This window comes from Silene latifolia, chromosome X (assembly GCF_048544455.1).
Source record: "Silene latifolia isolate original U9 population chromosome X, ASM4854445v1, whole genome shotgun sequence".
NCBI lineage: Eukaryota > Viridiplantae > Streptophyta > Magnoliopsida > Caryophyllales > Caryophyllaceae > Silene > Silene latifolia.
Genome location: NC_133537.1, coordinates 115,813,012 through 115,827,972, shown reverse-complemented (window position 1 = coordinate 115,827,972; position 14,961 = coordinate 115,813,012). Strand labels below are relative to the sequence as shown.

The 14,961-nt window shown below is 36.0% G+C and overlaps 2 protein-coding genes across 5 annotated transcripts; one reads left to right on the top strand and one right to left on the bottom strand.

The window, feature by feature from the left end:
- The first annotated feature begins 593 nt into the window (after positions 1 to 593).
- LOC141623548 (U-box domain-containing protein 6-like) lies at positions 594 to 11,896 on the top strand. 4 transcript variants are annotated; one of them, XR_012533441.1, is made up of 8 exons: positions 600 to 797; positions 1,547 to 1,639; positions 2,448 to 2,633; positions 2,792 to 2,899; positions 3,278 to 4,458; positions 5,227 to 6,106; positions 6,427 to 6,527; positions 11,563 to 11,896. XR_012533441.1 is itself a non-coding variant. In XM_074439647.1 (6 exons), the coding sequence occupies exons 2-6, from the start codon at positions 1,589 to 1,591 to the stop codon at positions 6,059 to 6,061; spliced, it is 2,361 nt and encodes a 786-aa protein (XP_074295748.1). In that variant the 5' UTR covers positions 594 to 797; positions 1,547 to 1,588; the 3' UTR covers positions 6,062 to 6,345. The 4 variants fall into 4 exon arrangements, 3 of the variants coding, with proteins under 3 accessions (XP_074295748.1, XP_074295749.1, XP_074295750.1); XM_074439647.1 differs by lacking the exons at positions 6,427 to 6,527; positions 11,563 to 11,896 and having other exon boundaries at positions 594 to 797; positions 5,227 to 6,345; XM_074439648.1 differs by lacking the exons at positions 600 to 797; positions 6,427 to 6,527; positions 11,563 to 11,896 and adding an exon at positions 1,184 to 1,333 and having other exon boundaries at positions 5,227 to 6,345.
- On the bottom strand, positions 10,589 to 11,668 carry LOC141618151 (uncharacterized). The gene has a single exon (XM_074435257.1). The coding sequence runs from the start codon at positions 11,666 to 11,668 to the stop codon at positions 10,589 to 10,591; it is 1,080 nt and encodes a 359-aa protein (XP_074291358.1).
- Positions 11,897 to 14,961: the final 3,065 nt, after the last annotated feature.

The following is a 14,961-nucleotide window of genomic DNA, read 5'->3' as shown; positions in this document are numbered from 1 at the left end:
CTTGTGACGACAACTCAAACAATCTAAAAGAACACAAAATGATGGAGTTCATTTCCTCTCCATTTCCTAAAAAGAAATGAAGAGGCCATTTCCACTCAACGGCCAAAATCGTATTTCGGTGTAATCTAATGACTCTATATTTATGTACAAAAATAAAGGAATAAGGAAGGATAAAATATATTGCATTATTTTATGATTGCTAGAGAGGTAATAACCTCTCCATTTCCTAAAAGTAATAGAGGGAATGAAGAGGATCCTATCTCACAAATAGGATTATACATCCAGTTGTACCATAAGCATGTTACAACCAAGGTATAAGAATACGGGCTTATGTGTATTCTTTTTGAGCTAATTTAAAGTTCATGTTTTTAATGTGTAAATAGATGAGCTCAATACTTTATAATAAAGCTCATAATTTTTAACATAAAACTCGGATACTTTATCACAAAAGCTCAGATTCTACACCGTACAACATATACAACTGGTTGTATAGTCCATGAATTGATCCTATCTCAAAATGATGGGAGGCACCGACCTAATATTTCCATATGCCACGTCCACATAAATATAATGGGTTGAATAATATATAAGTTGCCATTAACTCCGGTAATATAGGCAGGCATCATATAGCACGAGACAAGACGTTGGGTTAGAGCAAAGCAAGCATTCCCCTTTCTCTTGTTCAACAGATCATCCTCCCCAACCTCTGATTCAACTAAACTTATTCACCAGACAAATCATAACAAACCCTAATTGTTCCTTTATCATGCCTTCTTCCCAACCTCCCATTTTTCTCGGTATTATTGCAACCTTTTTTCTCTGTCTTTTTTCATCTGGGTATTCCACATTTTTTTGTTAAGCTATTAAAAGTTAGCAGCTTTTCATTTTAGTTGGCTAAAACGACAATTTGATTCAAATATTCACGATTATAGTTGTATTTTTCTATGAAAAACAGCAGTTCCAAGATCTTGGGTGTAAAAAATTTAATGAAAAAAAAGAGGTTGTTGCTTTCGATTATCTGATGTTATGAACGCACCAGCTGTTGACTGAAATGTATAGCTCAATTTATTTTTCTTTTTGGTATTTGTTTTGCTGTCATAGAATGATTTTAATCCAACCTGCTGGTTTAATATTTATTGGGATTTTCGAATTATTTATGTGTTAGTGGTCCAAACATTTCATTACCATCTTCAAAATATTTCTTTCTATGCTCCTATTTTATTTTCTGAAGAAAATAAAAAATCAATGTACAAATGTTGCAAAGCAGCTTCAGTAATGGAGTTTTTCATCCAAAAACTTGAAATAAAACAATGGGTTTTGTTATGAATCTTAGGTTTCTTCTCAACACTTTTGATAAAAATTGCAGTTTTTTTTTTTTTTCTTTCTTTCTTTTTTTTTTTTTTTTTTTTTTTTTTTTTTTTTTTATAGATATAAATATAAATATAAGAAAGGGTATGTGTTTGTTTTTGGGGATGTGATTTCATTAATTCCCATTTCCCATCAATGTATTTTTGTTCTAATTTGAATATTTGGTTTTGGACTGCAGATATAGAAGTGGGCAATAGTGTATTATAGAATCATTATCAATATGGATATTGCAGAGCTTGAAGAAAACCTGTTTGCAATTAGTGATGCCAAGGTAGTGTTCTTGATTCTCTTTGATTTCAGGCTTAGGCTTCGAATATTCGTTCTCTTAGTATTTTTCAATTGAATTTTTTTTTGGGTAAATATGCTTAATGTTTTAATTTTGGCATGAGCTTGATTGGGAGGACATTGTTATTGGCTTTGGTTTGAATCATTGGTTATTTCCTTATCTTCTAGGATGGTGACAATGTTATCATAGGGCCGCAGATTCGTTGACCAACGGAACCAACCTTCTCCTTCTAGCTTCTCTTGAACCTTCTCCTTTCACAACTCAATAAAATTATGGATATTTTGTGCACGTAAATGTCAATTGAAAAAAAATATAGTGTGTTTTATTAGATTGGAGGAAAGGTAGAAGGAGAAGGGTGGTAGCATCACTCCAATTCGTTAAAGCAGAGGTTGTTCGATGATGGTGGAAAACAAGTCTTCTGCTTTTTAAAGATGATGGCAAAATTTGCTTTTCATGCTGAATTCTTCTATTCGTCTCTTAAGGGACTGACTCCGTTTAACTATTAACCTTCTCCATTTAAACATTATTCCACCGAGTTGAAGAGGAACTTCCTCAATTGTTTCACTTAAGGGCCATTAATAAACTTCACCATTTACCCATCATTCGTCTCATGCGATTTTTTTTTTTTTTTTTTTTTTTTTTTTTTTTTGTAAATTCAGGATTTAGTGATCTTATTTTAGTCTTGAGGACTTCATTGTATATTTCTATGTGCATAAACAAGATTTTCTCGTGATTATTTTTGTAACTCTAGATAAATCGATCTGGTGCTGACATTTCTATCTTCCTCTCCCAGCTGCATGGCGGACTGTGCAAAAGTTTATCCCAAATATATTGTAAAGTGATGAATATCTTTCCTGCCCTGGAAGCAGCACGCCCACGAAGTAGGTCAGGAATTCAGGCATTATGTTCATTGCACGTAGCTCTTGAGAAGGCAAAAAATCTATTGCAACATTGCTCGGAGTGCAGCAAATTGTACCTGGTATGTTTTGTTGAGGCACATGAGTTTTCCATTCTTTTGGGCTGGGAGATATTCAGGGTGTGTTCATGACATGGGACAAGGGGAACTTGTTTGAAGACAGCTTTACTCTTTTACATATTAGTAGTAGTAGTTTTCTAACAATGGCTTGCTTCTTATAGGCCATTACTGGAGATTCTATTGTTTTGAAGTTTGAAAAGGCAAAATGTGCACTTTTAGACAGTTTAAGGCGTGTTGAAGATATCGTTCCACAATCAATTGGCTGTCAGGTTCGTCCCCTCTTCTGACTTGTTGTTCCTAGGTTTAATTCATATCGCTGGTCAATTCACAATTTCACATACATTTGTGTTGCTTGTGGAACAATTGGTTTGGGCTGATTTTTTTGTTTTTTCCATTTTCAGTTGTCCCACTTTTTAGTTTTGTTATATACTTTAGATTGGTTTTATTGCACTATATGTCTATATCCTATCTCTGATGTTGAACAATTCATGTGAGTTCCCTTAGAAAATGAGCAAAATCTTCTACATTATTGATGAGTTACGGGTTTATGATTCATTATGTTATGAGAATTCTGCATATGTGATTGTAAGTTCTTGCCATAAGCTACCCTTTCTGTTATAATTTAACATACCAAAAAACCTCAACAGGTTCAAGAGATTATGAATGAACTTAACAGGATTGCTTTCTCCCTCAATCCTTCAGAAAAACAAATCGGTGATGACATTATTGCATTGCTTCAACAAGGTATAAAATTTGATGACAATTCCTATGACAACAACGAGCTTGAATCTTTCCACCAAGCTGCATCTAGACTAGGCATTACATCTTCACGGGCTGCTCTTGCTGAAAGAAGATGTCTTAAGAAGCTTATCGAGAAAGCTCGTATTGAAGAAGACAAACGAAAAGAATCAATTGTTGCTTACCTTTTACATCTTATGAGAAATTATTCCAAGTTGTTTAGAAGTGACCTTGGTGATGAGCAGGATTCCCAAGGCTCTGGACCTTGTTCTCCAGCCGTCCAAGGATCTTCAGAGGATGGAGGGCTTCAAGAGAAGGCATTTGACCGTCATTTTTCTAAAATTAATTCCTTTAACTTTAAGCCATCTCTTGCTTTTAGGACAAACTGTAGGCGGTCGGAGCAGATACCCATTCCACCGGAAGAGCTAAGGTGCCCAATCTCATTACAGCTTATGTATGACCCAGTAATCATTGCCTCTGGACAAACTTACGAAAGGGTTTGCATTGAGAAGTGGTTCAGTGATGGGCATAACACTTGCCCAAAGTCTCAGCAGAAGCTTTCTCATCTTTGCTTAACCCCTAATTATTGTGTAAAGGGCCTCATTGCCAGTTGGTGTGAGCAGAATGGTGTTCCTATTCCCGATGGGCCTCCTGAGTCTCTTGATCTCAATTACTGGAGACTTGTGTTGTCTGATAGTGAGTCAGTGCAGTCCAGGTCTATAGATAGCAGCAACTCGGGCAAGTTGAAAGAGGTGAAAGTGTTCCCACTAGAAATCGACGTGATTAAAGAGGCTGAAGGAAAGGATAGTGAGTTTGTAGTATGGGAACTAAGTGATGAAAATGTCATTGAAAGATACGAGTTCTTTTTTGCGGTTTTAGATGGAGATGAAGACTTGAGTACAAAGCTGAAAGTCGTTGAGCAGATAAGGAGATTGTTAAAAGATAATGAAGAAGCAAGAGAGTTCATGGGTGATCATGGGTTTGTTGAAGCACTTGTTCATTTTCTGAAGTCTGGAGTTACTGAAGGGAATAACTTGGCACTGGAAGGGGGAGCGATGGCTCTGTTCAACCTTGCTGTTAACAATAACAGGTACGCCCCTCTCTTTGAGCTTCATAAAGCTAATAGTAGTCCATTCATATTTTGATGATATGTTGGAAGCTTGGAGAATTACAAATGTTTATACTCCGTATATGTTACCTGAGGCGAATAATTATCAGTAATCAATTGATGAAGGTATTAGATTAGGTTGCTTAAAAAATTTGGACTTGAAATAATTTGTTATAGGGTTGCTGCTCAAGGGAGTTTGATGAGCTTTAGTTTTCTATATAAGCTCAAGATTTTGATGATTGTCATAGAGAATGTATTGGAAAATGAAGTTTTTGTGCACTAAATGGATTTTCCTTGCACAAAGAAATGGAGCAAGAGTGTAAGACTCCATACACCCAACCCCTTCATCTTGCCATAGGCGGATTCCTTTTAGGAATTGGACTAATATTGTTGTGCATTAGAGGAAATTGTTTCCCAAGTGCTTTATTCCTTTTCTGATGGAGCCAAAGACTCGTTGCTCTTTGGTTCTGGATTACGATGGAATAAAGCAAAATGGCTCGCTAAAGTGGCTATGCTTCTTTCTATTGTGAAGTATCAGTCTTTTGACGCAATATTCTTCGTGGGAAACAACCTCTTTGTGTTGCTAACACAAGGGTAAGGCTGTTTACATCCGACCCCCCGTTACCTCGCAATTTGCGGGAATCATTGAGGCATTAGGGTAACGTTGTTGTTTCTCTTTTGTCGAATTCTTCTTGATAAAACGGTTCAGAATTTACATCTAATATTTTATTTTATTTTATTTTATTTCAGAAACAAGGAACTGATGTTGAACGCTGGAGTCGTCACAGTGCTAGAGCAGATGATGGCTTATCCCAATTCTTATGGATTAATAGCTGCCCTTTATCTTAACCTTTCATGCCTCGAAGCAGCAAAACAGATAATAGGCTCAAGCAAAGCGGTTTCCTTTCTAATTAAGCTTCTAGTTAGCAAAACCTACTCACAGTGTAAGCTTGATACCCTTCATTCCCTTTTCAATATCTCCACTTACCCATCCAATATTCCGAATCTCCTTCAGTACGGCATTGTCAATGGTCTACTACTACTTCTGGTGGAGCCCAGAGACCCGACATGGACCGAAAAATCCATCGCCGTTCTAATAAATTTGGGATCAAATAACACAGCGAAAGAGGCCATTATATCAGCTCCTGGTCTAGTTGGCGCTCTTGCGGCCATATTAGACACTGGTGATCCCATTGAGCAGGAGCAAGCTGTGTCATGTCTTCTACTACTTTGCCAAGGGCATGAGAAATGTAGTCAAATGGTTCTTCAGGAAGGTGTAATTCCTTCACTTGTATCCCTCCAAGTAAATGGGACCTCTCGAGGTCGTGATAAAGCACAGAAGCTTTTAATGTTGTTCCGGAAGCAAAGGCAGCGGGATTTGTCCCCTCAACGTGTTATTCGTTCTCCTTCCGTCAGGGAATTTTCGGCCCCGCAACCTGCGACGAAGTCACTGAACAAGTCATTAAGCGAAAAGTCAATGCCGGTTCTAGAACCAAAACTTAGTAAAGCGGCTTCAAGAAGGAAGCTAGGCAAGACTTTCAGTTTCTTATGGAAGAGCAAGAAGGTCTCTGGTCCTCAGTGTTAGTCCTCGGGCTCTTCCTCGCTAGTTTGTTACACGGAGTTCATACATGTAAATTCTCATTCACCTTTGCCATGTTCTGAGATTAGCTTTTCCATTTTTGCTCTTTAAATCAGAGGATGTACAGTTTCCTCGGGTGTAATTTTATGGATGATTTTATTATTTTTCCTGCCTCTCGATCGGCAGAAAATACATGTAGGAGACTTGAGTTTCTTTGTAGCTCAGTAGTTCAAGTCATACACTCATATTTTGTACATATATCACACTTTTCATTGTCTTCGTTTTCGCCATTTTAAATGCTTTTATATTTTCGCCGCATAGCGATTTATCCAAGGATTATAACAATCAACTTCCAATTGTACAAATTGCAGAGGCAGGAGGTCAAATAATGCTATTACTCCCTCTCCTTGGCTTCTTTCCCCATTTCGAACATCGACTGCGGTCTCTTTGTGAGCACATCAGAATTATTCAGGTCAGTAAATACAGTTACACAACTATCACTAATATGCATCACAAAGACATTCATCTCTAAGCAAGCTTTGGCTGTTAAGTCTAGACATAAAAACTACTCTAAAATCTCCATTAGTAGGATAAACCCATCAACAAACCAAAGGATTGAAAGCCATTGATATTGAACAACACAAACCAAAGGACTGGTCCTTGAGCCTAGCTTGGCTAGTCGTCTTGTGCCTGATCCGATTGACCCATTGATTTCAAGAGCTCGTCTATAAAGGTTCCAAATTATTGTTAATGTTGAAGCCCCACAACTGTGTACAGTGGGCGCCGTCTACACGCGGTTGTAGCATCTGCCATGGTTTCTCTGCAAAGAAATTTTGATACCATGTTGGTATTTATGTGTTAATTTCACAAAGCTAAATGAGAGAGAGATTTACTAATCAAAATTTTTTACTACTAAAACATAGAAAAACCTTGTACCTGCTGTATCAATATTTTGCACGATGACCAAAAAAATCTTCAAGAACTTTTCTTAATGTTTAATTCTTAGAGAATTCTGATAGTCTACTGAATCAATTATATGAGGAGGGTTTCTCTCCATTTCCTAAAAAGAAATGGAGAGGCCATTTCCTTTCGGTGGTCCAGATCGTATTCTGGCATCATTGAACGGCTCAAAATTAATGGGTAAAAATAAAGGGATAATGAGGTTTGGTGGGAAAAATATTATTAAATGAGTTTAAGAGAGGAAATGGAGATAAATAAATGAAGAGGATCCATTTTGCAATTATATATATACTCCCTCCGGCTTGTTGTTTTCTTCCCATTTCATTATAATACTCCTCACATATATTAGAGAAACGGGAAGAAAAATAAAAGCCAGAGGAAGTACTAGTTAGTGGTTATCTTGTTCCAATTAGACAATACTAGTCCTAGATGACCGCTATACACAACTAATTACTGATGCATGCTATTGCTCAACCAAACACACTGACATTACGCAGGGGCGAATCTAGAATTTCAAGTAAAGGGGCACAATTTTTTTTAATACATTATCCTTCCATTTAAAAAAAAAAACAATATTTACTTCGCTAAATCCATAAATTAGTGTTGTAAATTGGAAAAATAATCTGGTCCTTTATAAATTTTTTTGCTTGCTATAATCTTAAATGTGATCGATAAATAATTTATCTTGTCATAAGATAAAAATATAAAATACTTCCTCCCATCCAAACCAAAGGTTACATTTGACTTTATTACGCTTGCCGAGGCGCGTTTTGCAACGTGAATATCTTTACTTACACATTATTAAAAATTATAAAAACTTGATATTCCTATAGCATTCATGACGATGAATCAAACAAGATCTCGCATGACTATGTTTTCTCTTATACTCCCTCCATTCAACTCCACAAGGCACTTATACCATTTTGATCCATTCAATTCCACAAGACCACTTTCCTTTTTTGGCAAATTACTTTCCTATTCTATCCTAATACAAACTAAATATTTACACATTATGCCATTGTTGGCCCACTCTAATTATCTCTCAAAACCTACCCTAATCTAACAACTAACCCAAATCCAACACTAAAACAATCCCTAACCCAACCCACTTCACTAACAACTCCCTCCAAAAAAAAAAAATCTGGCCCACTTAATACTTACCCAAAACCGTTCAAAATTCTCACCCACTCCATCTCTCATTCAATACCCTAAACCGTTCAACTCTCTCATTCATTATACACTCTCGAAACTTCCTCTCCTTTACAAACCCTAAATCTCCCTTATCCTCTCTCTCTGACCAACGCCGCTCATCTCTCTAAGATTTCCTCTTCATTTCTATCTAAAATCTGCGATTATTATCATATTAACTTTCATTCTCTCTATAATCTCCTCATAAATTCTATTTAAAATCTCCATCATAAAATCGGCTCCTCTTAACGTTGTTGTTCCATCAGTTGCTGTTATTTTTTCATGGATCGTGTTGGTTGGTATCGTCTTGCTTCGTCTGATATTGATGAAGATGATGAAGACTCGGATCCTGACTCTCCTCCTCTTAACATTGTTGTTCCTGACTCCTTAGACCCGGACCGTTTTGGGATGTATGTTCCAGAAACGGAGTTTCAGGAACCGGATTTCTTTGTTCCTAATAAAAGTGTGTTGGATGTTGTCACTGATGTTGAAGGTGGGGGTAGATCTGATGGGAAAAGGGTTGAAGAAGTAGAATCTGCGCCGTTATCACCTAGCTCGGTTAAATTCTGGAAATATGCGGACAGATTTAAGGCAAAAATCGAATTAAAGAGGAAGCGTGTTGATGATGGGGGTATGTCTTCTGGGAAATCGCCTGAAAAAATTGACAGACTACCTGAGCAACTACCTGAAACACGAAGCTATTTCTAAACCTGAAATCGCCGTTATCACATGTTGGGTAAATTGCATGTTCTGTTGGGTTGATACACTGGTAAAGTACAGTCACACGTGAGCATTTCAATTTTTCAATTTTTCATGTTCGATGATGGTTCTGCAATTTAAACTGTAAAATTGCATGTTAAACATTGTTACAGTCACACATGTTGGGTAAATTGCATGTTCTGTTGGGTTGATACACTGGTAAATTACAGTCACACGTGAGCATTTCAATTTTTCAATTTTTCATGTTCGATGATGGTTCTGTAATTTAAACTGTAAAATTGCATGTTAAACATTGTTACAGTCACACATGTTGGGTAAATTGCATGTTCTGTTGGGTTGATACACTGGTAAATTGCATGTTCTGTTGGGTTGATAGACTGGTAAAATTGCATGTTAAACATTTTTCAATTACAGTCACACTGATACACTGATACACTTGCATTTCAATTTTTCTTTCTAATTGCCTGTTTCTACTTTCGTTGTCTTGAGTAATTCTGTTCTCCTCAATGAAGGTCCCAAATGGACAGAGAGGCTTTAGTGATAGTACTTGCTCAGTGATGAATGTACCTTATTGGTTTGAGAGCGTATCCATCTAAATAACAGTAATTGCTCAATGATGAATGTTCATGAACTGATATGAGAGTTGTATTGGTTGTTGCCTCTTTCATTACTGTTTTTAATTGGACATAGCGGTCTACCTTCATTGGGTGTGTGTGTATGAGGCATTACTGCTTCACATAACTCAATGATGAGGCCAATTAGGCCTGAGAGTTTATGTCAATTTCCATGGGTGTTTGATGATAGTGTAATTTTCTTTGGAAGGACTGTAATTTTTATTGTGTATGAACCTCAGTGATGATGTGCCTTAATGGTCTGAGAGGTAGCTCAGTGATGATGTACCTTAATGGTTTGAGAGCACTTTCAAGTTTATAGCTAAAACATAACATCATTGGCCATTTTATTAAAGTAGTTAAGCCACCATATAGTCTACAATTGAATGAGTGTGTGTGTTAAACCATCTAAATTGCCAAAGCATTACTGTTTTTTCATGGTCTTAACATTATGTACCTTCACTTGTGGCTGTGTAGGAAGGCTTATTACTTCACATAACTCAATGATGAGGCCAATAAAGCCTGAGAGTTTATGTTAGTGCAGCTATATGAAATGTAAAATGAGCTTAATACTTCACATAAAACTGAAAATTATTACAACTGATATTGCATTAGATTGTCTTGCATTACATACCATTACATGTTCATAATCTGATTACAAGCTAAACATATCTTAGCATTGAAATGTTTATACTATAAACAAATTTCAAAATACTTGAACATTGTATCCTTAGTAATGTCGCTTAATATTCTAAACTACTGATGGTTGAACATTGTATCCTAATTCCCCCATCAAGTACTCTAGACCTTCTGTTTGACCTATTCCTTCTAAATACCCAATACATTCTCTGACCAATTCTTCATTGACCTCCAAATTTCTTGGTAATATGCCAAGGGCAGTTAGATGGTCCTTACTCATGTGGGGGATTGCAAAGTCATTATGACCCTTGGTTTTCATAATCTCAACCATAATCGATCAAGTGTTTAGGAAAACCTTGTTGAGTTTTGTATGATCATAATCAACATATGCTTGCATGATGAATTGACCAATTCATCAATCGATTTGGTGCTTGTTGGGATTGTAATGATCAGAAGCCCTAAAATACCCAAGGTCATTAACATTTAAATCTGGTGAGTTAGGATGTTGAAAAGTTAACTGAATATTGAAGCCTTCTGAGTTTGCAACAGCCATGAATGCTTGATCATTGTTCTTTATGTGAGGCCTTGCATTATCTTGTTGAATGTAAATGTTTTTACTTGCTCCTTCAGGCCATTTAGCCTTGATAGCTGGTATAACTTGTTCTATAATGCATTCCCTTGTTACTTGCTTTGTAATTGAATCAATAGGCTTCGTCTCCATTGTACCCCTTGGACTGTTTCTACTTGCCCTTGCTGCTGGTTGTTGTTTTGTGAAAGGGAACATTCCAATTTTCCCATCAAATAGCAACTCTCCATCCTCTGAATATATAGGCCTACATACTGCACACATAAACATTACCTTTGTGATATACCTCTTGGATTGACAACTCCTATATGGTATCTCTTCCCCTTCAACCATATAAAATTTATGACCATCATAACTAATGTAAAACCACTTCTCATCCATGTGGATTATATGACTCATTTCTGCAAATTTAATTTTTGTGATTGGCATTGCATTAAGATCTAAAAAATCTGCTTGAACATGTTCAACTATTAAGCACTTCAAAGCATGCTTTAACCTATGTAACTTGTTTGCATCATTGAGGTGAGGATACAGTGGGCTTGAATGTGGTTTTAATAAACCTTTGCATACCCAAGAGTGAACTGTCCCAACACTTAGTCCTGTGTTTTTGGAGACTCTTTCCATGGTGTCTCTTTGACCCCATTCCAATGTTTTAATATGCTCAATAGGTGGTAGTATTCTTTTCCTATTCGTGTTACCCATTCTCTTGCTCTTCACATCTAATGCTTGACCTACTTCTCTTGGTATTTTTGCCGTTTTCCAAATCTTAGAAATTGTTTTAACCTTTACACCGTATCTGTCAGCTACTTCCTTCATATCACCACGGGTGAGCTTGCCTTGTTTTGATTTCTGAAGCAAGAAGATGGCAACTTCTAACCTGGATTTTTCAGAGAGACACTTGGCTCCCATTTTGCTTGAGGATTATGTAATGTTTGTAGGACTGTAATTTTATTGTAATTTTCAGACATTGCTGTAATATTTTCGATGGACTGTAATTTTATCGACTTTTGTGGACTGTAATTTATGAAGGACTGTAATTTATGAAGGGCTGTAATTTATGAAGGACTGTAATTTTTCAACTCTTCATTTTTTTTTGACTGAAATGGATGAAGTTTATGGAGGTGTTGCTTGTTTTGAGGTGTTGTGAAGGATGAGAACTTACTTAGGGTAAGTGTTTTCCATTTGTACTTGTGAGTTGATTGGTTTGGGAGGGAAAAGTCTAAAAACACACCAATTGGTGGGGTTTTTAAAATCTTGTAATTTTTTGGGGGAAATTTAGTCCCTAATTGTTTTCTTAATCTCAGCTACATTTCTCCTAATAAAGCTGATTTTTATAAAGCAAGTGTACTTTTTATCAATTCTTTATTGCTTTCTTAAAATTTGTGCTAAAAGCATAAGTGCCATGTAGAGTTGAATGGAGGGAGTACATTACTAGTAATACCAAAGATTCTCTACAATCATGAATAGTACCAAAACGTCAAATGTAACCTTTGATTTGGATGAGAGGAAGTAGTATCTATTAGAATAATTATCACTAGTGTTTCAATGGTTGAGACTAGATTAATAAGACATCACTATTTTATTCGTAGATCAGGGGTTCGATTCATGTGCCAAACAATTTTTGACTATGAAATAAGAGACTAAGCAATCTGATATGGGCCGTATAGCAAACAGATATGGGCCTAGTCATCAAAAACGATGTTTTTAACAAAAAGGTTGGCACTAGGAATAGAACTTGCGACCATCTAATTGCTTGACAAGGTTCCTATCAACTGAGCTCCCATCTTTTCTTGCTTAACTATGATACCTATACATATTAATATTTACAACCTCATGGTGGGCACGTGCCCACCCGGGCCCTCCAGATCCGCCCCTGACAGTACGTGCTAGACTATAGCAACATGCAAGATTAATTATGACAAGATACTAACAGACAAGACGCACACGATATAACCTAACAAAAATCTACGGGCTCTATGGTTAGGTTAATGGGTTGAAAATTGGGTACTCATGACATTAAAATACCGGATGGTATCTCTCGCTTTTGTGTTCACCCAGTCGAATGGACCAATCGAGTTGCCAAAACACGTCATGAGGTGGAAAATACGTGTAAGGCCTAGTTGGTCGAATTGACCTTCTAAGTATACAACATATTTTACCGAGGGTGAATAGGGTAGCTTAAATGGCGTAATATTGGCTACGGGGAGCCTACACCTTTTTTTTACATTCTTACGGTGAAGCATGAGACGAAGTTCATTTTAAGGAGGAAGACCGTTTATAAGTGATGTGGTGGTAGTTGTGGGCAAACTTCGGGACGAAGTTCATTTTAAGGGGGGAAGACTGTAATACTCCGTATTTTTAATAATAATTTATAAGAATAATTTATGTAATTTAATAATTGATTAAATGACATTTCTAATAATAATTACAATAAGACGTTAATTAAATAATAAGTTAGGCATCCAAGTGGGGAATTGGGTTTAGCTAATATTTTGCATTGGGCCGTATGCCGTTGATAGTTGGACCGAAATTTATTAAATTGGTATGAGTGTAATCGGGATTTATATCGGGAATTAATAATAATATAATATGGAAATACTAATATGTAAAGGTAATAATAATTATATCAAAAATAATAATAAAGTTATGGCAATAATAAAGGGTTTTTTTGTCAGAAACTACCTTTTATTTAGGGTCATTTGTGAACAACTACCTTTCATTTTATTTTTGGCTTTCAACTACCTTTCATTTCTTCATTTTGCGAAGGACTACCAAAAATCCACTTCCGGCGAAAAAAAGTCAACTTTCCGGCGTTGACTTGCTCTTTTCTCCTTTTTTCACACATATTACCCATATTTCTCCCTTTGTTCACCCAACAAAATACGAACAAGCTCCTCTCCATGCCCAACACCTTATCAAAAATTTGTTCAAAGCAATACCAACGCATCAACCATTTCAATCTCCATCTCCATCTCCATCTCCATCTCCATCTCCATCTCTATCTCTATCGTCATCTTTACTACCACTTTCACTTTCACCCTTACATTTCAATAACCTTATAAACTACTCATGATTCATCAACCTACTATCCATCTAAGTCAGATTAAAGTACCTTCTTTCTCTCTTCATGGTAAGATGGTGGGTATACGAAAACTAATGAGATAGTAGCACACAAGTGATCCTAAGAGTGAATCCATGATTATTTTCGATTAGTTAACACTAGGAGTTAATTTTGTTGGAGCTGGTGTCCTCCACAAATTAGTGTGATAACATTTGTAAATCTCTTAAAGGTTCACAAGGGTATACTTCGTATATTTAATCAGTTGATTAACGTTTACCTAATAACGGTTGGCTTGCTAGAAAGTTTGACGTTATTATCATACAGATGGCGGTGATCAACTGGTCCCTAAAGGTCACACCTATAGGACGTATTTGAGAAATGTGGTTATAGAAATATAATTACATTGATGCCCAAAATGACTAAAAAGTTAGTCAATGTGTTGATGAGATAATTATTTAATGAAAATTAAATAATATTAAGTTGAGACGAATTAACTGTCAATTCGTAAATTAAATATAATAAGTTATATTTGATTAAATATATATAAGGTTAGTTTGAAAGAATTAATCTGTTAATTCGTAATTAAGTATAATCAGTTGTATTTAATATCAACAAGTTGAATGTGTCATAGTGGTAATAGTGAGGGTACACAAGCCAAGAGGTCATGGGTTCGATCCTCACTAGATGACAATTCAACACATATTATATATTTTTGGAAAGACCAAAAATAAGGAAAAAAAATAAAATACTCCTTATTTTCGGTTCAGTTGGCCGAAATTAGGGAGGTTTCCCTTTTCCTAATTGATTTCGGATTTCGGTCTATATAAAAAGAAAGGTGGAGAATTATTTCTAACCTAATTCTTTTTCTGACCTAGCCTCCTCTTTCTCATCACAAAAACACAAAGACAATAAAATTTTACAAAAATTTTAGATTGATTTCTAGCATAATCAAAGGGTATATCTTAGATCGTCTTGGGTGCAACTAATAGGCGAATATCAATTTTGATATTGTTCTTAGGCCAATTTTGCAAGGACCCGAGGTTAATTCTAAATCTTTTTACTTATGCTTATGTATTTTATTTTATGACCATAGATCATCTTTATTATATCGTTATAATCCTTCATGTTAAAGGGAAGTATA